This window comes from Nelumbo nucifera, chromosome 7 (assembly GCF_055504915.1).
Source record: "Nelumbo nucifera cultivar China Antique chromosome 7, China Antique-T2T, whole genome shotgun sequence".
Classification (NCBI taxonomy): domain Eukaryota; kingdom Viridiplantae; phylum Streptophyta; class Magnoliopsida; order Proteales; family Nelumbonaceae; genus Nelumbo; species Nelumbo nucifera.
Genome location: NC_142655.1, coordinates 52,675,451 through 52,696,979, shown reverse-complemented (window position 1 = coordinate 52,696,979; position 21,529 = coordinate 52,675,451). Strand labels below are relative to the sequence as shown.

General features: G+C 40.5%; 1 protein-coding gene and 1 pseudogene across 1 annotated transcript in view; both read left to right on the top strand.

Annotated features, from left to right (window-relative positions):
* IMPL1 (myo-inositol monophosphatase like 1) overlaps positions 1-21,529 on the top strand; it is a 77,635-nt gene that overhangs the window by 55,448 nt on the left and 658 nt on the right. Inside the window, exons 7-9 of the mRNA XM_010277855.3 lie at positions 3,638-3,736; positions 3,820-3,933; positions 21,353-21,454. Of these exons, the coding sequence (XP_010276157.1) occupies positions 3,638-3,736; positions 3,820-3,933; positions 21,353-21,454 (315 nt within the window). The remainder of the gene's footprint in view (positions 1-3,637; positions 3,737-3,819; positions 3,934-21,352; positions 21,455-21,529) is intronic.
* Positions 4,474-11,990, top strand: LOC148790500 (uncharacterized; annotated as a pseudogene).

Below are 21,529 nucleotides of genomic sequence, written 5' to 3'. Positions count from 1 at the left end.
AGAAGGGAGAGAGTAGGTAGAGAGAGAGAGAGAGAGAGAGAGAGAGAGTGTATGTGTGTGTGTGTGTGTGTGTGTAGTTGGTGATGCCAATTCTATTATTATATACAGGGCTACACAACTTAAAAAAACAGAGTAAAAGGACTTTAGTGCCCCTGTGGCACATACTACATAGTTATTAATAGTTTGGACAATGACCATCATTTTGTTGTATGAATTGCCAAACTATAATTTGTTGTATGAGATCCAAAGGCATTATTCCCTGGGAATTCAGCCCAATGATGAGATAGGCACAATTTGTGGCTGCCATTTTGAATAGATCATTCAAGTGGGTGCCTGGAAGTGTCAATGGCTTATCGGATTCTTTATTCTTGTTTTTTTGCTTGTTATTTTCTGTTTATTTTGTTTTGTGCTCCATGACCCTGAGCTCGTGTTGTACTTCTTGGTTTGCTGCTTACTTTGTTGGGCACAAAGACAGTTCTTTTTAATGAATCATTACTGTCACTTGTTGAAAAAAAGTGGAGGGGTGCATGCTGTGCTGTATGAACAACATATATTGATGAATTAGAGTGGGGCTGTCCAGGGTTGGGGTGAAATTTGTAACAGTTAGCATTTGTTATTCTTGTTTCTTTTTTGTTTTGCTAGTCTTGTACTTCTTGGCTTGCTTCTTTGGTGAGCATGATGGCAGTTCTTTTGAATGAATCATTACTGTCACTTGTCATAAAAAAAGAAAAAAAGCGGAGGGGTGCATGGTGTGCTGTGTGACCAACATTTTTTTTTTTATAAGACACTTATAAAAGCGGAGGGGTGCATTGATGAAACTAGAAGGAAAGCTCTATGAGACACTTATAAGACCAACATTTTTTTTTTATCAGTAAAGGAGAATTTTATTTGAAATTAGAGTTAAAAAGTGTTACAACTTTGTGCATGGGGTTAGAGCTAACCCATTTGCACTCTTTCTAACCCATTTAAACTCAGCCTCTACCTCCCTTGCGATATTTTCCACTTCCCTTATCACTTGTTTGAAAGTCCACGGAGTAGTTCTATTGTTTTTAGCCCAAGAGATGATCACCTTGGAGTCCCCTTCAACTTCAACATGCCTCATTCCTAGTTGCTTAGCTATCTTCAATCCTTGTTAAACTCAGCTTTTAGAGAGTTGCCCATGCCGAGATAGGTCCAGAGAACAATGCTACTATTCTCCTTTCAGAATTTCTGATTACTCCTCCAATACCTGACAGTCCCGGATTTCCAAAGGAGTTTCCATCGAAATTCAGTTTAATCCTGTTACTATCTGGAGGTTTCCATTTCCATCCTTACTCTCTCTTTCACTCTTGAAGATTGCACTACTTCTATCCAGGATCTTATAATGTCTGTGATTGAGAACTCTTGAAAGATATGTAAGGATCTTATCCAATGAGCTACTTTAACTTTAATTGTGTCAATTACCTCCTCCCTTGTTCTACTTTTATCCAAAAATATTCTGTTATTCCTTTCTTCCCATATTACCCAACAAATAGCTGCCTTTGTAGTTTTCCACATAACCTTCCCTCTTTTCTTTGATTGCCTCAAAAAGTCTCTTCTCTGTAACATAGCTGCCTTTGTTGAAAAGTCCTACCATATCTTGAGGGGAAACAAACCCACCTGCAACCAAAGAGAAAACAAAAAGAATCCCAAATGTGATGCACAAGGAACAAGATAATAATAGATGTGTCAAGGTCTCACCACTTTCCTTACAAAGGGAGCACATGTGAGGAGAAAGGCACACAAAAAGCCTTCTTCTCTGTAACATATCACAAGTATTAACTTTGCTAAGGAAAATTTCCCAACAGAAAGCTTGAATTTTTGGGGGAATAGGTTTGCTCCAAATTTCTTTTACAAAGAAGTCCCCTACCATGTTGCTAGGTGTGGCAAGAACACTAAAGGAGGAACACGAGAAGAGGCTATATGAGGAACCTTTCTAAATTCTAGAATCTTCCAAGGATGGGTCCAGATGAACTTCTCCTAATAGATCCAACAATTGGACTAAAGAGGCACATCCATTTTCCCTAAGGCCCCTCCTGAATCCCAGATTCCAATTGACCCCATTTGGGCCAGGATTACCCAAAATGCTTATTGTTTCCCCTTTGAAGTTTGACAAAGTGTATAGGTCAGGGAAGAGATCTTTGAGTGGACTATCTCCCACCCAAAGGTCTTCCCAGAAATGAACTTTATTACCCTAGCCCACATCAAACCGAATGGAATTAAGGAATGTTGGATAAATTTAAAAAATTCCTTTCCAAGGAGAAGATGAGGAAACATGAGGGGCAACTTTTGCAATCATAACCATTTCCAACCAAATCATTAATACTTGCAATGACTTTGTGCCACAACCTATCTCTCTCAAACAGGAATATCCACAACCATTTTCCTAGTAGAGCTAAGTTCCTAAGTGAAATGTTTCCTATTCCCAGACCCCCTTTATCTTTGGGCATTCTAACAGTAGAAATCATTGTTTGTAAATCAGGATGAATTCCTTATGAAGAGAAAGAAGAAGATAAAGAGTTTCAGTAGTATAGAAGAAAGGAGAGGAAAGGAAGAGTGGAATGTTAACCAGAATTGAATTAGTTCTGGCCACCAACCCCTCATTATATTTTATACTTAAAAGAATGAAAGATTACAAGAATGCCCTTAGTAGGGCGGCTACTAAAGTAGCTGAACAGTCACAACTTAAAATACATAAGCTAATGGGCCTAAAGCCCAACAACATCCTAATTAACAACTTAAAATAAGAACAAAAACAACTGGGCCCAATAACTAGAAATCGGCCCAACTCAACACTCCCCCTCAAGTTGGGAGTAAATGTCACACATTCCCAACTTGCGTAGATCATGCTCTAGCTTGTTCCTTGCAACCTTTTGTGAGAACATCAGCAAGCTGCAGATCAGAAGCAATGTATGGGAGACAAAACTTCCCTAGAAGTCACCATTTCTCTAATGAAATTTCTATCCACTTCAATGTGCTTAGTTCAGTCATGCTGAACTGGGTTATGGGCAATGTTAATTGCTGCCTAGTTATCACAGTACAGCATCATAGGTTCTTCTACCTATACACCAAGTGTTCTCTACAATTACAATGGGGACCGCCTTAGTGGGGTCCACATTAGTGTTCTCTACAATTACAAGTTAGTCCTTGGTGGGGCTGCTAGCTAATTAAACATAAGAGAAACTAAAGTTAAAAGGCCCATAAGAAAAGGGCCCATTAACAAAACAGAACATAAACATAAAATTAAAACACAACTGTGGGCTATGGGCCATTCGGCCCATCTTCTCTACAGAATTCTTGTTTGTCAGTTTTCTCCAATTAAAAAAAAAAAAAAGATTTAGGGATATAATAAAACATTGCTCTTGATAGAGCACCATGGTGGGATGGGATTCATGTTATGGATCCCAAATAGTTGGGATTAAGGCTCAGTTGGATTGAGTTGAGAAGTGTACATTAGTAGCTGCTGTAGACCATTGAATATCTGGTACCATTAATTGTCTGGCCTCTTACCTTGAACCATTTAAATTAGTCTTCCAGTAGCCGAGAACATGCAGAGTTTTTTACTTTTGCATATAACTAAACAATCTACATGTTATGACAAATTTCCATTTCCTGTTAGGTGGAGCATTCTCTTCTTGTTACAGGATTTGGATATGAACATGATGATGCATGGGCAACAAACATGGATTTATTCAAAGAATTTACAGATGTTAGCAGGGTAATATTCAAATCCTGATGTTTTTCCACACAAGAAGAGATTTCATTTGTTAATTTATAATTTTCTTGCATTTTTATGTACAGGGAGTGAGGCGGCTTGGTGCAGCTGCAGTGGACATGTGCCATGTTGCACTGGGAATTGTGGAAAGCTACTGGGAATATCGTCTAAAACCATGGGATATGGCTGCTGGTGTTCTGGTAGTCTCTTGGGCTTTGTAACAGTTGCACTTAAAATTTTCAAAATGTTTAATTGTAGGAAGATCTTTTAGAATCAAAATATGAAAGGGGAAAATTATAAAGGAGATGAGTTCTTAGATGAGCATGATTTAGATTAAGTTTCTTCAAATTAAATAAAAATAGAATAAAATAAGAGAGAAAACCGGTAGAAATCTTCTCTAGAAGTCTCCGCCTGAAAGAGAACGAGTAGAGAGAGATATGAGAGGAACTAGGGTTAGAATCTGTCTAAGAGTGTGATGATTGGAGTAGGGGAAGTTGGAAGGGAAGTATTAGTAGAATGTGCTGAAGCCTTTCAATTCAGAATGGGGGTACTTCCATTTACTTAACTGGGACTGCCGATTGGTGGAGCTTCAAACTCAAGTGTGATTTGGAATCCAATCGTGGAGGGGATTGAGAAAAGATTGGATAGTTGGAAAGCTAAATATCTTACTTTAGGGGAGAATAACTTTAATTTGAAGTGTTCTCTCAAACTTGCCAACTTATTACGTGTCCTTACTGAGGATGCCATCATGGGTGGCTGAAATAGTGGAAAAGGTTCAGAGGGATTTCTTATGGAAGGGGGTGGGAGGGGAAGGAGGGATTTCTTATGGGGTCAGTGTATGGAAAGGGATCATGAAGTTCAACCAGGAATTGAAAAATATGACAAGCTTTTTAGTAGGAGACGGAGCAAGAATCACGTTTTGGGAGGATGATTGGAGCGGGATAGGCAAATTGAGTGAGCTGTGTCCAAGGCTGTATAGGCTGGCTGAACCTGAAGTGTCTGTCAGTCTCTGTTATGAAACCAGGGATCAACTGGTTTGGTGCCCAAAATTCAGAAGACCTTTGTTGGATAGAGAGGTTGAAGAATGCATTACATTATTGGAGAAATTGGAGGAGGTGAGAGTTTCAGCTCAGTCAAGGGATGAACTATGGTAGAGGGAATGCTCAAATGGGAAGTTTACAGTCTTGCTATCTTTATCTTTGTAGGGATCTTTCAGATTCAAGTCACACCGTTGGTTTGTGGGGAAATCCAGTCCCTCCCACAGTTGAAGCATTTGCATGGCTTGTAGCCATGGATTGTATCTTGACTGTGGATCATCTGAAATCTAAGGGTATCAATATGGCTAGTATGTGCTTCTTGTGCAAAGAGCAAGAGAAAAATGTTAGCCATTTATTTTTCTTGTGCAAGATCTCTGGCTTTTTGTGGAGGCTGTTCACTGCCATGTTTGGAGTAAGAGACTATCATCCAGCTTCTTCTGTTGAGATTTTTCTTTATAGCCAAAGTTAAGAGGAAGCAAGAGATCAAAGGTGATTTGGAGCTGCATTACATTTGCATTCTGCTGGAATATATGGAAGGAAAGGAATAGAAGAATTTTTGAAGACAAATCACGGAGTTTGGATAAAATTGTGGAAGCTATCAGTAAATCTGTCGCAGACTGGGTATTAGTATTACCAGAATTTAGACAAATTACACGGGAGGGTCTTGGGGAAGTTCTGGGGTTTCAAAATTGTAATGTGGAAAACCTTTGTTGATTGGTTTTGTAGTTTTTTTTGGGGGGTTTTAACCACTGGTCCACCGTAGAATTGAAAATAATGTGTAGCCTTGTATGGTGGATGAAATCTCTGTCACAGCCAGTTTATAAATGTATATTTATTTTCAACTCCACCTACCTCTACTTGTCATCGATTAATTGATGGAATTTCCCTTTATACCCCCGAGTTAAGCTGACTTCTTTCTCTAATTGGACATTTGGTGGAGACTGTGTAAAGGAAACCAAAGACTTTTGTTATGACCATTTCCTTTGAACTCTTTGGCTTAAAATATGCCTATTCTGTTTCTTCAAAATAGCCCAACAAATTGGAAAAAGAAGAAGGTTCTAGAGAATATACCCTCTCTATACACAAAAGTGGCATGAAGTTAACAGGTATAAGATGACCATCTTTGTTAAATATCAATAACTTAATATTTGTCAGTTATTCTTTGGAGGATCATATATAAACAACTAAAGCCTAGAAAATTTTGAAGATCTACAATCAATGATCCCCTATTATTCTCTCCATGTACAAATATTTTTATAGTATAATCTATTAAAACATACCACATTACATACTTTAAAAGTGTTAATGCTGTAAAGTACATCTATAAGTATCCATGCAGTATCTGGTATCAATCGGATAAGTACAGGTATCCAGGTATTGTAGTTCTCCATTATAGTACAATCTATTAAAACATACCACATTACATACTTTAAAAGTGTTAATGCTGTAAAGTACATCTATAAGTATCCATGCAGTATCTGGTATCAATCGGATAAGTATAGGTATTCAGGTATTGTAGTTCTCCATTGAACTCTGTATGCATGAGGAAAGTAACCCTGTATCTTTTTTGCAACATTACACGAGAAACTAGTTATCAATCTTTTCCTCCACTTCACACAACACATCCTTGCCAACTTGATGATTTTTGGCTCAAGTGGGGTTTGAGTATCTTCTCCAATGTCACCAACATGGAAAGGGTTCTACCTTTTGAGGCACTTGGTTTCCCCAAAACCTGGATAAATCTACAGTGATTTCTACAGCCCCTTGTAACTAAACTGAGAATTCACCCTTAGGATCATCTGACCTTATTCATTTTTTCCTATCAATAACAGAATCTTTTATTGTTATATTAATAAATAAGAAAAGGAACAGATTCAAGAATATAAGGGGAGGGGTAAACACTCTTAACCCTCCCCGAGTACAAGCTCAAATTACAACAGAGCCCAAAATAAACCATCCCTTCTCACCCCTTGTTTTGCAAGTGCATCAGTAAAAGAATTAGCCCTTCTCTTCACCCATTTCATCTTTATCTCCATGTCCTCGGTCAGCCACTTAAACTTATTTTTTCATTTGCAAATTTCCAAGTTCCATTCTCTTTTTGTAACCAACCTATGGCCAGCTTTGAGTTGCCTTCAACAATGAGTTTTCTGATATTCAATTCCTTGCTCTTTTCACCCCTTCCATTACTACTAAGATATCAGCTCTAAGTAAGTCACCTACACCAATAGAGCCCGAAAATAAAACAATAACTTTCCCTTCAACACCTGATGGACCTGCATTACCTTCACTGCTATCATCAAAATTCAACTTAGTTGATCATCTGACCATATTCTTCGGTCTTCTACATCTGGAATAATGATTTCATTCTCCATGATTCAAGTAGTCTAGCTGCAGCAGTAGCCTCCTAAAAGTTGGATTTTGTGTCACATGTGGTGATCCCCTTTAAATCACCATTTAGCTATACCTTCATAATAAAATTGGGAAGTAAGACAAGCAGGTCTATCCTTGTGTGCACTTTCTTCTTTTGGATCCAAAGCCTCCCCACTCCCACCACTATCCAATAGCTAGTATCTAAAAGCTAAAGGTGCAAGAAAAGCTCAAGAGCCTTCTAGTGGCCAAGGTGTAAGGTACAAGGTGAGCATACCTACCATCCGAACAAAGCAAGATACTATTTTTTAATTCAAAATATAAATAGATAATCAATACATAAAATATGGAAACATGGATTAAAAAAAATAAATGTTAAATAGCTTATTAATCCAGATCAAAATACATTAGTGTAACATAAGAAACAAATTTGAAGTGAAAGTGAAAGCAAACGAAAAAAGGCCTTCGGAACCTTTGGGTGTAGATTTCCCAATGAAGGAATTTTGGTGTAAACCCATCCCTCCTAAAGTAGGGTTTCTGTTGGAAGTGTTCCTTGAGAAGATTAATACCTGTGACCTGCTACAGAGAAAAAGGCCTAACAAATGCCTCTTTCCTCGTGTGCATTCTTCACAAGGCTAGTGGTGAGACTATTCCTCATTTGTTAATCTCCTGTTCCTTTGTGTCTTGCCTTTGAGAATCTTTCTGTTCTCTCTTTGGTTGCAGATGAGTCCTACCACAAGATGTAGTAAGCTTGTTCAATTCTGACTTCTTGAGGCAACAGAAGATGAAGAATTATGTAGAGGACAGTAAGAGATGCTTTTCTTTGGACAGTCTGGAAAGAAAGGAACCAAAGGGTCTTTAATGAAAAAAGTATATCCAAGGAGGAATTGATTGAAACTATAACAGTCAGAACTACACATCAGGTAAACACCTTGGAGCTCTTTCGGGATTTTTCTACCAATGACTGTAAGGTCTTGGGCTGAAGTGGCACATTCGGGAAGGCACATTGACAGGTTAATAATGGACTGGAATCTCCAAAGACCGATAAAGTGAAACTAAATTTTGATGGTAGCTCTATTGGCAATCTAGGAAGGGCTGGTATTGGTGTTTTTAGAAATCACCAAGGAGTGGTGGTGGCTCTGTATTCAAGACCAATTGGCATTGCTAGCTCAGTTAATAGTGAAATATTTTGTTAGGGATTTGGAGATTGAGGGTGACTCACAGCTAGTGATTTAATGCCTTCAGGGATATTGACCTTCTATTGAAGAGATTTAATTCTTTGCTCAGCTGGGTTAGAAGAACTGCAAACGGGTTTTGGCAGATGTATTCACTTGACAGGGTGTGGACAGATCTATTTTATTCTATGCAAAAATGTAATCTGTTGTATCAAATTCAAAGTTACTCCAGCAGTTGTACTTCTTCTCTTTTAACTAATTAATGAATTTCCCTTTGCTGATAAAAAAAAGTGAAAGCAAACAAATGTGGATTGTACTGAAGGGCTTCAATTACTCAATAATTCAAGCATGTGAAAATCTCGACATGCTTGTCTATCTCCTAGTTGCATTATTTCAAGTAGCTAGGGTGATTTTAGATGTCTTGCATTCCTATCCCTAGGAGGTTTTGAGGTAGTGCAACCAACCTGAATTTTTGGCTCTATGATTTTGATTCTGAGAAGACCATCTACAACACCTGTAAGAAGTGATCTGCTACAAGTTGAAGGGCTAGAAGAGCTAAGGGCAGAGAAAAAAGGACATGGGTTGAAGTAGTAACTAGTAAGAAATGATTTAAGGACCTATGGTTTAATAATGGGCATGACAATGAACACAATGGGGTGAAACAGGATTCAAGTAGCCAACCCCATATAGTTTGGACAAGGCTTAGATGATAATGATTTTGGTATAAGTTCATTCTATTTTAGGTTTAAGGATAAGAGATAAGTTGTATATTTTTACTTCTTTGGTTGAAATTTTGCTCTCTGAAATCCTATCCCCAATAACTAGGTCCTTGGGTATTCAAAAGGTATCTGTTTTCTGTTTCTTTAAAAGTTAATGGGCCAGTAGCTACGGTGATCTTCAAAAGGTCGTTGGGTATTCAGGCCAAACCTCCTCTGGGCGTAAAGGAAATTTTCAGGCCGGGCTTTTTTGAGAAATCCCGAGCCCGACCCGAAACACAATCGAGCTTGCTGTTTTGGGCCCGAGGTCAGGCCCACGGGCCTAATTACCTGTCCAAGCCCGACCGGGGTGCGGGCCGGGCCGTCGGGCTACCCGGCCCATGAACAAGTCTAGTGGTGGTTAGTTGGTTGAAGAAAGAGGACAATGGATTGTGGAGCTACAACAATGAAAAGAAAAAGTTCTTATGGTTGTGTAGGGACATTGAGATACTGATAGGCCCCCAATTAACCTTACGTATGCCAGGAAGGGGAAAGGTCAGCTTTCGGCTAAGGGGGGAAATAATTGAACATGGGGGCAATTATGGCTGGAGGCAATAAGGAGAGTCTTGGAGCATTTATAGCTATGTCAGTTAGGAATAAGAAGAGTGTGGGCAATTATAACTTGGCCAGCTGGGCATTTATTGAGGGAGTCAGTTATGTTGTAAGAAGAGTATAAGAAGGGGCTTTGGGGGATGGGGGAGGGAGGTTTTTGGTTGAGTGAAGAATACTGTGAGTGATTGGGAGAGCCGGCGGTCTCTCGAAGAACCGACCAACTGTTAATGTTCTTGTTTTCTTCTGAATGAATACCAGTTCCTTTGTTGATATTCTAGTGGTGTGGATTCTGCTGTGAGTCTGCAAATTGCGTGTCAAGTTTATGGGACTTAACAGTGGTATCAGAGCGCGTCTTTCCTCGGCCATGGTGACAGCTAAGGAAGTGGCATTGCAGGTGGAGAGTTTCGAAGAACGCTTGAAGTGGAGGGCTTACATGATGAGATAACAATTGGACTTTCGAAGATTTCGTCTCTGGAAGGAAGCATTCAAGATCTGGTGAGACATTTTGATCTGTTGCTTCAGCAACAGGCCTATTCAGCTCCTTTGTCTACGACTGACATTGCTCCTCCTTTAGTCGCATCGAGTTGTGCGGCTGACAAAGGGAAGAGTGCGGCATTTCCGACGTCTTCCTCAATGTCGGTGCCGGAACATACTCCTGATTCACTTCCTCGGAAGTTGGAGTTACCTAATTTTGATGGGGAAAATCTAGACGGCTGGCTTTTTCGTGCGGAGCGTTATTTTGAGATTAATGGATTGCTTCTGGCAGAGCGTCTGCGAGCTGCAGTTGTCTGTTTAGAGGGTGATGCATTGGCATGGTATTATTGGGAGGATGGTCGGCAACCTTTTCGTAGTTGGGCAGAATTCAAGGAACTCCTTGAACGTTTTCGATCAACTCAGGAGGGAAACTTGCAGGAGCAGCTTCTATCATTACGTCAATCCACTACTGTTAAGGAATATCGTCGCCAATTCGAGGTGCTCTCCGCCCCCTTACGTGACCTACCAGAATCAGTCCTTGAAGCAGCATTTGTTAATGGGTTGCACGACCCTTTCCTGAACGGTGCCATGAAGCGGGGTGACTGGTATAGAACCAAAGACTTGGTACCTAAGGGCTCTGATTGGATTGTCAATGAAATGAAGAAATCTGGTCTTCGAGGCCGTGGTGGAGCTGGTTTTCCATCTGGCCTGAAGTGGTCTTTCATGCCAAAAGTATCTGATGACCGTCCTTATCTTGTTGTCAATGCTGATGAGAGTGAGCCAGGAACATGTAAGGACAGAGAAATTATGCGCCATGACCCACATAAACTACTAGAGGATTGCCTGATTGCAGGGGTTGGTATGCGGGCCACTGCTGCTTATATCTACATAAGGGGAGAGTATGTAAATGAGCGGAAAAACCTTGAGAAGGCAAGGAGGGAAGCTTATCAAGCTGGACTTTTGGGAAAAAATGCATGTGGATCTGGATATGATTTTAATGTTCATATCCACTATGGAGTTGATGCTTACATTTGTGGAGAAGAGATGGCGTTGTTGGAAAGCCTTGAAGGAAAACAAGGGAAACCAAGGTTGAAGCCTCCTTTTCCAGCTAATGCAGGGCTATATGGATGCCCAACAACTGTTACAAATGTTGAAACTGTGGCTGTTTCCCCCACCATTTTAAGGCATGGTCTTGAATGGTTTGCTAGTTTTGGCAGGAAGAACAATTCTGGGACAAAGCTATTCTGTGTCTCAGGCCACGTGAATAAGCCTTGTACAGTTGAAGGGGAGATGAGTATTCCATTGAAGGAGCTGAAAGGGAGGCACTGTGGAGGAGTTAGAGGTGGATGGGATAATTTTCTTACAGCGATACCAGGGGGTTCTTCTGTTCCACTGATTCCAAAGCACATATGTGATGATGTGTTGATGGATTATGATGCACTCAAAGCTGTCCAAACGGGTTTAGGGACAGCTGCTGTAATTGTGATGGACAAGTCAACTGATATTGTGGGGGCAATTGCTAGGCTCTCTTCTATAAGCATGAAAGTTGGTGGGCAGTGCACACCATGCAGGGAGGGGACAGGATGGCTGTGGATGATCATGGAGAGGCTGAAGGTTGGAAACGCGAAGCTGGAGGAAATAGACATGCTTCAAGAGGTGACAAAGCAGACACACCATCTGTGCATTGGGTGCTGCTGCTGCTTGGCCTATGCAGGGACATATCAGTGCGCGGTGTGCATCCATCCACTATGCCTAGAGTTACTGGTTTGGAAGTGCTTATTCATTGGCAGGGCCTACCTGATTTTGAAGATTCTTGGGAGCCTTTTGGCTTGCTTCGAGACCAATTTCTTCATTTTAACCTTGAGGACAAGGTTAGACTTTGGGTGGCGGGTAATGATAGGCCCCCAATTAACCTTACGTATGCCAGGAAGGGGAAAGGTCAGCTTTCAGCCAAGGGGGGAAATAATTGAACATTGGGGCAATTATGGCTGGAGGGAATAAGGAGAGTCTTGGGGCATTTATAGCTATGTCAGTTAGGAATAAGAAGAGTGTGGGCATTTATAACTTGGCCAGCTGGGCATTTATTGAGGGAGTCGGTTATGCTGTAAGAAGAGTATAAGAAGGGGCTTTGGGGGATGGGGGAGGGAGGCTTTTGGTCGAGTGAAGAATACTGTGAATGATTGGGAAAGCCAGCGGTCTCTCGAAGAACCGACCAACTGTTAATGTTCTTCTTTTCTTCTGAATGAATACCAGTTCCTTTGTTGATATTCTAGTGGTGTGGATTCTACTGTGAGTCTGCAATTTGCGTGTCAAGTTTCTGGGACTTATCAGATACATTACAGCTAGGTGAAGAGGAATGTCAATTCATTTGCGGATGGGTTGGCCAAGCAAGGGGTGAATAGGGAGTCGATCTTTTGGGCTAATTTTTAATTTTCTTTCATTGTATTCACAATTTTCTTATTATTAATGAAGCTATTGTTATTGATCGAAAAAAAAAATGGAGGAAAATAATGGACATTCTACCCATTTTTTGTAGAGGCTTAAGCCCCATCCTTGGGAAGGGTGATAGGCTGTCCTTCTGGAAAGATCCCTATTGTGGAAATACTCCTCTTTCAGAGATATTCCCACATCTATTCTAGTTAGAAGACCATCAAGATGCAGTGGTTGCTGATTGTTTTTGTGAACTGAATTCAGAGCAAGAAGAAAACAGATCTAGGGGTGTCAAGAATGGTCGACCCCCAACCCAAAGAGTTTCTTTTATATTAAAGAGATAAAAAGTATGTACGGTTACGAGAATGCCCTTACAGGGCTGAAAGATAAAAAAAACAAATAAAATAACAAGAACTACGATACTGTACAACAAGGACTACTCTAATAATGTACATCAAGATATATCTTCACACTCCCCTTCAAACTGATGCATAAACATCAGCATTAGTTTGCCCACAAGAATGAGATGTCGACTCTTAGTCATGGCCTTGGTGAAGATGTCGGCAATCTGTATGTGAGAGGCAACCTGAGGAAGAGATATAGAGCCTGCAACAAGGAGGTCTCTAATAAAGTGGCAATCCACCTCGATATATTTAGTCCTCTCATGAAAGACTGGATTAGATGCAATCTTGATAGCGCTGGTGTTGTTGGCATATAGAGGGATAGGAGTAGAAAGAGAAATACCAAGGTTAATGAAAAGTGACTTTAGCCAAACAATATCGCTACATGCAGAAGACATAGCTCTACACTCGGCTTCAGTTGAAGACTTAGAGATAGTTTGTTGTTTCTTGCATTTCCAGGAGATGAGAGAATCACCTATGAAGACGCACCACCCAGTAGTGGATCAATGAGTGCCAGGGCAACCAGCCCAATCAGCATCAGCATAAACCCTCAACTGTATGGATGATGCGGATGATGCGGCGAACCGTAGTCATATGAGGTTGTCTCGGGGCAGAAACAAATTGACTAACGACCTAAACAGCATGTGAAATATCAGGCCTGGTCATAGTAAGATCAAAGAGCCAACAAGATGATGGTACAAGGTAGCATCAGGAAGGATGAGGCCTTCGGATTTATATAGCTTGACATTCAGCTCCAGGGGGGTATCAACATGCTTCTCATTAGTGGTTCCAGCTAGTTTGACAAGATCAAAGGTGTATTTTTGTTGACAAATAAAATACCCTCGACTGCTATGATGAACCTCCAAACCCAAGAAGTAAGTGAGAGAACCCAGGTCCTTCATGTGAAATGAGTTATGAAGGACTTCAGCTCACAAATGCCATCATGGTCATCCCCGTTAGGAGCATGTCATCAACATATAATAGAAGAATAGTAATACCCTGGGGTCTTCTCTTAACAAAGAGGGAGTAGTTAGAGGAGCTCTGATTATACCTAGCTGCAACAACAACATCGTGGAAGCGCTCAAACCAAGCCCTGGGTGCTTGCTTCAGGCGACAGACACGTGAAGGATCACTACAATATCCAGGCGGAGGTTTCATGTAGACTGTCTCCTTTAATTCACCATGAAGGAATGCATTTTTCACATCTAATTGGTAAATAGTCCAGGAATAAATAGCAAAAACGGCCATAAGAGTCCGAACTGTGGTGATCTTAGCAATTGGGGCAAATGTTTCTTCATAATCAATCCCATATTCTTGACTGTATCCTTGGGCAACTAACCAGGCCTTATATCGATCAAGAGAGCCATCTGATTTCAATTTGATCGTATAGACTTAATGGCTTCCAACAATAGAAGCATCTGGAGGATCTGGAACAAGATCCCAAGTATCATTCTCATGGAGGGCTTGAATTTCGACATTCATAGCTTCTTTCCACTAAGAACTTCTAATGCCTTATTGATAAGATCTAGGGATATCTGTGGAAGAAAGTACAACAGAAAAGCATCTGGAGGATCTGGCACAAGATCCCAAGTATCATTCTCATGGAGGGCTTGAATTTCAGCATTCATAGCTTCTTTCCACTAAGAACTTCTAATGGCTTATTGATAAGATCTAGGGATATCTGTGGAAGAAAGTACAACAAAAAAGGAACTATGGTTTGAAGGAAAACCATAGCAGTCAGGAGGTCGAGAGATACGAGTAGAACGACGAAGTGGAATAACCGAACTACTATCACTTACAGAGGATATCTGAGATGAATGCTCTGGACTGGGTGGAAGGGGGGTTGTAGGCGCAGGAGCCGGGACACGTAGCCGCTTGCTGGTGAAAACAAGAAGATCTCTCTCAATTAAGGAAGTAGTAGTGTCATTTGAATTAAAGTCCTACAAGACAGAGATGGAAGGAGCAGACAATCTAGCAACCCCAGCAAAGGAGATATGTTCAAGAAACACAACATTCCGAGAAATCCAAATACAACGAATAGTAGGATCATAACACAGAAATCCTTTGTGGTCAGAACTATATCCCACAAAGGCACACATAGCAGACTGAGCAGTTAATTTAGATCGTTCACGAACGGGGAAGATGAACAAAACAAAGACAACCAAAAACATGAAGGCTAGAGAAATCTGGGGGATAACCAAAAAGTTTTTGGAAGGGAGAAGTGTTGCCTAGAATCAAGGATGGAAGAAAATTGATCAAATACATGGTTGTACTGGCTGCTTATACCCAAAATGAAGTTGGAGTATGAGACTCCTGTAGTAATGTCGGCACAACACTGAGAATGTGTTTGTTCTTCCATTCAGCTACACCATTCTATTGTGGAGGGTCTGGGCAGCTATGCTGAGATTGAATTCCATGACTCCTCAAGTATGCCAGGAAGTCTCCATCTCTATTCTCTCCCTGAATTTGAGCGGAGGATAGTCACATTGCACTTGAATCGATTTTGCACCATAGTATGAAACAATTTAAATGCACCAAAGACTTTTGATTTGTGTCGCAAAAAATAAATCCAAGTATATCTGGTACAATCATCTATAAATAATACGAAATATTTGTACCCCAATCGTGAAGTAATAGAAGCAGACCAAACATCACTATGTATTTTCTCAAAAGGTTTAGTGGCATGTCAGATATATGAAGAAATGGTAAAATATGACTTTTACTCAAACAACATGTAGTGCAAGAAACATCAAAAATATCAACAAGGGGAATTTTATTCTTAATCAAACTAGAGTCAAACAAAAATTTTAATTTTTGGGAATATGGATGACCCAATCGTTTATGCCATAAATCCCAAACATTATTTCTATAACTCAACAGAGAATCAGACAAAAAAGAACTAAGTAAAGCTGAGGATGCCCCCGGTTGAGACTTCTCGAACTCCAGCACAAATAGACAGCCCAGCCTATGCCCCTTCCCTTTCACCTTCCTAGTGTACCGGTCCTGTATCAAGCAACCATCATGAGAAAATGTGAGAACATTTCCTTCACCAACAACTTGGCCAACAGAAATCAGATTAGTAGTAAGGTTGGGTACTAAGAGGGTTTTGGAGAGAGGAAAGGATATGGTTGGTGACAGTTAGAGGGACAAATCATTACTACCAATGATGTCTAACTTTTCACCATTAGTAGTAATAATATGTTTATGGTGAATTTTAGTGGAAGGGATTGGGTGGTTGAGGTAGTCTCCTGTCATATGGTTGGTGACACCTGAATCTATAATCCAAGCATGTGAAGGGGAAGAACAATATGCAAAGAACTTACCAGACAAGCCAATAGTAGAGAAAGCATAGGAAATAGCATAAAATGCCAATTGTCGAACCCTTTCTTCATCCATGACACCTGTTGATTCACCTTTCACTGAAGACTCACCCTTGGTAGATACAGTGTCTGTTGTTGGTCCATCTATTGCCTGATAGGCCTGGGGTTGAGTATTTTTCTGAGAGCCCTTAGCTGGTCGGACTGGACGGTCTGGAATGATGTGACCATGTTGCTTGCAATAGGTACACACATTTTTCTTCTTACAGGGAGATGCAATATGTCCAAAACCCTTACACTCATAGCACTGGGTTTTGAAGAGGTCCTTGGGGGTTGGCTTCTTACCCCCATGAGCAACAAAGGCTGTTTCAACCCCAACTTCAGCCATCTTCCCATCAAACCCGGTTGTAGTGAGAAGTCTAGTCTCTTCTCTCAGAAGTCCCCCTAAAACATAATCCATATCTAGAAGTGTTCCCCTACTCAGAATGTTGCACCTGATTATCTCATATTCAGGTCTAAGTCTCATCAAGAACTGAGTCACCTTTCTCTTCTCAAAGTGCTTCTGAAGATATTTCACACACTCCATTGGATCCGAGGGTTCAATGTGAACAATCTAATATTCAGCCCATAAATCAAGAAAAGCAGAATAATACTCCTATATCCTCCTATCTCCTTGGCTGTAAGAGAATATTTCTGATTCTATATGATATTGCTTAGATACGTTGGACTGTTGATAAATTTTTTCTAGATACATGTACATCTCATATGCTGTTTTCATTCTCCTCATAGGTACAGATGTATCATAGTCAATAGAACTCAGCTGGTTTGGTGACCGTTCCATTCAAATATCATTCTAAACCCTTTCCCTCAACATAAAAATCGAAGTGGAACTTCCACACCCCATAGTTCTGTCCATACATCTTTACAGGAATGATATCACCTCTGTCTGAAGCCATTACAGCAAGGAAATAGCACAAATAGGGTTCGGCTGAAGTTTAAAGAAACTAATCTGAAGTAAAACTTGATCCAAAGACAAGTTAAATAGGCTGTAATCAATCCAAGAAAGTCAAAAAACTAAGATAGAAACCCCTTACTTTCACTGGAGATTGTTTAAGATTCAAAACAAAGAAAAGTTGAACACACGGTCCAGAAAAGGAAAGTCTGGGTGCAGCCGCCAAGAAGAAGAGTCCAGATCTCTCTAAAAACTTCACGGATCTCCGTAAAAATTTCAGAATATGTTGAGAAGGGCTAGGTGACAACTCCTTTCAATTCTTGCTACAAACAGAGGTCAATTGAGAGAGATCCAATAAAATCTCTCTCTCTGGGTGCACAAAAAACAAAAAAGGAGTTCCTGGATAGATCAAAACAGTCCTGGACCACTCAACAGAGATGTAGGATCTCAATAGATCACGAAGACAAGATGGATTAGAGAGAAGGAAGATCAAAGAGCAACCTGCTCTGATACCATGTGAACTGAATTCAGAGCAAGAAGAAAACAGATCTAGCGGTGTCAAGAATGGTCAACCCCCACCCCAAAGAGTCTCTTTTATATTAAAGAGATAAAAAGTATGTACAGTTACAAGAATGCCCTTACAGGGCTGAAAGATAAAAAGAACAAATAAAATAATAATAACTACGATATTGTACAACAAGGACTACTCTAATAATGTACATCAAGATATATCTTCACAGTTTTGAGGTGGTGGGGAACTCAGTAGCCTGGTGCCCTTCTTTCAGAAGGAATTTTCAGGATTGGGAAATTCCTGTCCTGGCTGATCTACTCGAACTGCTCTCTCCCTTCAACCCCTAATGCTCAAAGAAGACAGTTGGTCCTGGACATGTAATATAGACGGCCTCTTTTCAGTCAAGTCATTTGCCACTCACATGACAATGAGTACTTCTGAAGATATCCTGCTTCCAGAATCTGGAATCCAACCTCTCCCTCAAAAATCAATGCTCTAGTGTGGGTTGCAGTTCTAGACAGGTGTTTAACTAAAGCCCACCTATGTAAGAAAGGGGTTCATATCCAAGACCAGAAGTGTGAAGATAGCAGTCATCTATTTATGCACTGCTCAATTTAAGCTAGAATGTGGAATCATTTTCTTGGTTCGATGGGTCTTGCCTAGTCAATGCCAGCTTCGGTGAAGGAAATGTTGTGGAGTTGGGGATTATAGGGTTTGTCGAAGCTTGCTTCAGTTGTGTGGATGTCCATTCCAGTTGTAGTCATCAGCACCATTTGTGAAGGGATGGGAGATCCATCATATGGATGGTCGAACCCTACAGGAAGGTTGGGTGAAATTTCAAAAATTTCTTTACTCCCATCTGGGAATCATATTCCCAATTTAGAAAACTGCATAAGGTTCGTTATTGTAACTAAACCGGACCAAATCTGAAACAAAGATTAGGGAGGGATATACTTGATTCGGAATCCACGCAAAAAGCTCCTCCCAATGCAAGTGTTCACGCCCAAAGAGCGTACCAAATCCTCCCTCCACTGAAAATGACACAGCTTAAGATGAGGCAGGATCAGTAGGTAGTTCTTCACCAAGAACCTCTGATTCTTCGGCAAGAATCGAATAAGGTAGTGAGCACAGCTTTAGAATTGTTTCTTTTAGCAAGAAACAATATCAAGATCAAATCTTGGAGATCGAACAAGGTAGGGCGGCAAGAGTAGGAAGAAAAAGAACTGAAGGCAGAAACAGTCAAACTGAGTTGTCTTCTGTAATGTTTTGGTATCTTTTTCAGATCCGCCCTGCTCTCTATTTATAGCCTTAAAGAGACAACCTCCTAATCTGATTAGGAGTCTCCTGATCCAAATCTTTATTTGGACCTGAACTCTTTAAGTGATAAGGATAATCCCTTATCTTATCTGCAGTTCAAGATCAGCTTATTCCTAATCAAATTAGGAGTTCCCTAATCCAAATCTCTATTTGGATCTGGACTCTTTAAGTGGATAAGAGTTATCCTCTTATCCTTATCTACTGATCCAAACCCAAATCCGCCCCTATTTAATTAATCCAATTAACCCAGTTTGAAATGGGCTTTAGGCCCATTAAGCTTTTAGGCTCACTTCCTTTTAATGCTGGCTATCTTGGCTCTCTTTGTGTGGTGTGGGACCCTATCATTGATCTACACATCAGCCACATGGGTTCAGCCTAGCCTCTGTTACGAGGCCTGGCCGAATTCACTGCTGAATACAGTGAACCCCTGAGTCCATCACTATGGGCTCTTAATGGACCCAACATTTACACTAAATGGTCCTTGGGTCCAACCATCTTATGAAGGCCCAAGGACTGTGGGCAGATGCAAGATTAGCCCATCAGGTATAATCCTCAATGGTCTTACATTTAACCTCTCAGCCCTTAATGATCAAACATTGCCTGATAAGAGAGGACCTCTCCCTCGGTTGCAAGGTACAGTGATGCACTCTCTGTTCACATGGATCCCGGGAATTAAAACCTTTTGCAAACAATTTATGAAACCATAATATATAAGTATATCTTTATATAAATATATTTTGCAAAACCAAATTTCAAGCACATTTGAAATCCACTACCGGCAGTTTAAGTTTCCATTAGAAAGAGTGCATTTCCCCAATCATTCACTTTGTCCGACAAAGGGGTTGATCCTGTCACTATGATCACCCACTCAGATGAATTCTCGAACTATCCCTACATACCCAAGTTTTGACCCCCTCTAAGGATCTCACTGATTGGCACATCAAAGATAGCCCAATCCGATGCCTAGTGCAATATCATAATCGAGTCTAGGGGTTAGGTGTAACATTCCAGTTTTGCCCATCTGTCTCCAAGGTCTAGGGCAATACTAGAATTTGGTCTGGTTCAGGGTTTCATGAAAACCCACACTGCATGTATCTCAAGTCTCACCCTGGCAGCTGAGACAAGCCACCCCAACCAACTTGGCAGCACATCAATGTCAGCCTTGGCAGGATAAATCTCCCAAGATCTATCCAACGGCTATGAAAATTCTAAACTAACACGAGTCTCATATGTGTCCAATTTAAGGGTATTACACAGAAACACACCACAATAACATGAATCAAATATGTACTTTATTCATTTACAATAAGTGTGATAATGTACATCATGCTGATTGGAGCTAAGGGCATACACTGTCTAACAATTTGGGCAGAAAGGAACAAAAGACTATTTCAGAATATCTATAAGGATCCGGAAGACCTGATATCCATTTCTGTTGGAAAGCTGATTTCTTGGGTCTCAGCTTCGAAGGGAATCCAGGCAGCTGAGTTGAGGGCTAGGCTGAACTCTAGGAGCCTATGGCATCTATAATCTTGTTATGTTTGGGCTGTTTCCCCATGTAAGGTATTTAGTTGGGGGGCCTTTGTACTAGTGTTTTCTATCAATAAAATTTTACATTACCTTCTCTCAAAAAAAGAAAAAGCTAATGGGCCAGTACTAGTGCACAAACACCAATAAAAGGTAATTTAGAAGTTAATTGACTATCACAAAGGTGTAAAACACATGAGAATGTATGAAAATGTTGGTAGCTTGAAAAGGCATCCCTGGGCCAAGGTGCAAGGTAACCCAGGCATGTGCGTTTTGAAAGGAGCTGCCCTTGGATTGAAGAGAGGTGCAGCCTGCACACCTGGGCATATGTGAGGCTTGGTTCCCAGTTCCTATAGCACTAATTTTCTTGGGATAGGAGCATATGGAGTGCCCATTGAAACCCTAGTTGGAGTTAGGGTTCTGTCTTCAAATATTCCATGAAAAAAGGCCTTTGTTATATATGATGCTTTCTAGTATCTTCTACCCTAATGCCATTATTCTAACAAAAAAAATTCCTTAAGCTAAGAGAATGTCCCTCAATGGTGTAGTTCTAGTATCTTCTACCCTGTTTCTTGTGCTTAGGGTTTGCCTCCGGTTACCTCTTCCCAAATTCCATCAAGAATCATATCATGATCTTTTCTGGTTTTCTAAACCTCAGCTTTGCCTATGTTGATGTCCCACCCCTTGTTGCTTAGCTATCTTTCTAGCTATCTGGTTTGTGATTAGAACCTCATAAAGCTTTCAGAAGCCATTACTACCTTTTAAATACTTTCAATTTTTAATTTTTATTTTTTCTTGAGGCAGATGGTTGAAGAAGCAGGTGGGGCTGTTACACGCATGGATGGTGGAAAGTTCTGTGTGTTCGATAGATCTGTATTGGTTTCCAATGGTCTTCTACATGCAAAGGTCAGTCCATACCAACTTATATTGGAGTTAAAATTCCATGGAAGCTTTGGTTTCTACTTCTGTGTATATGGCTGT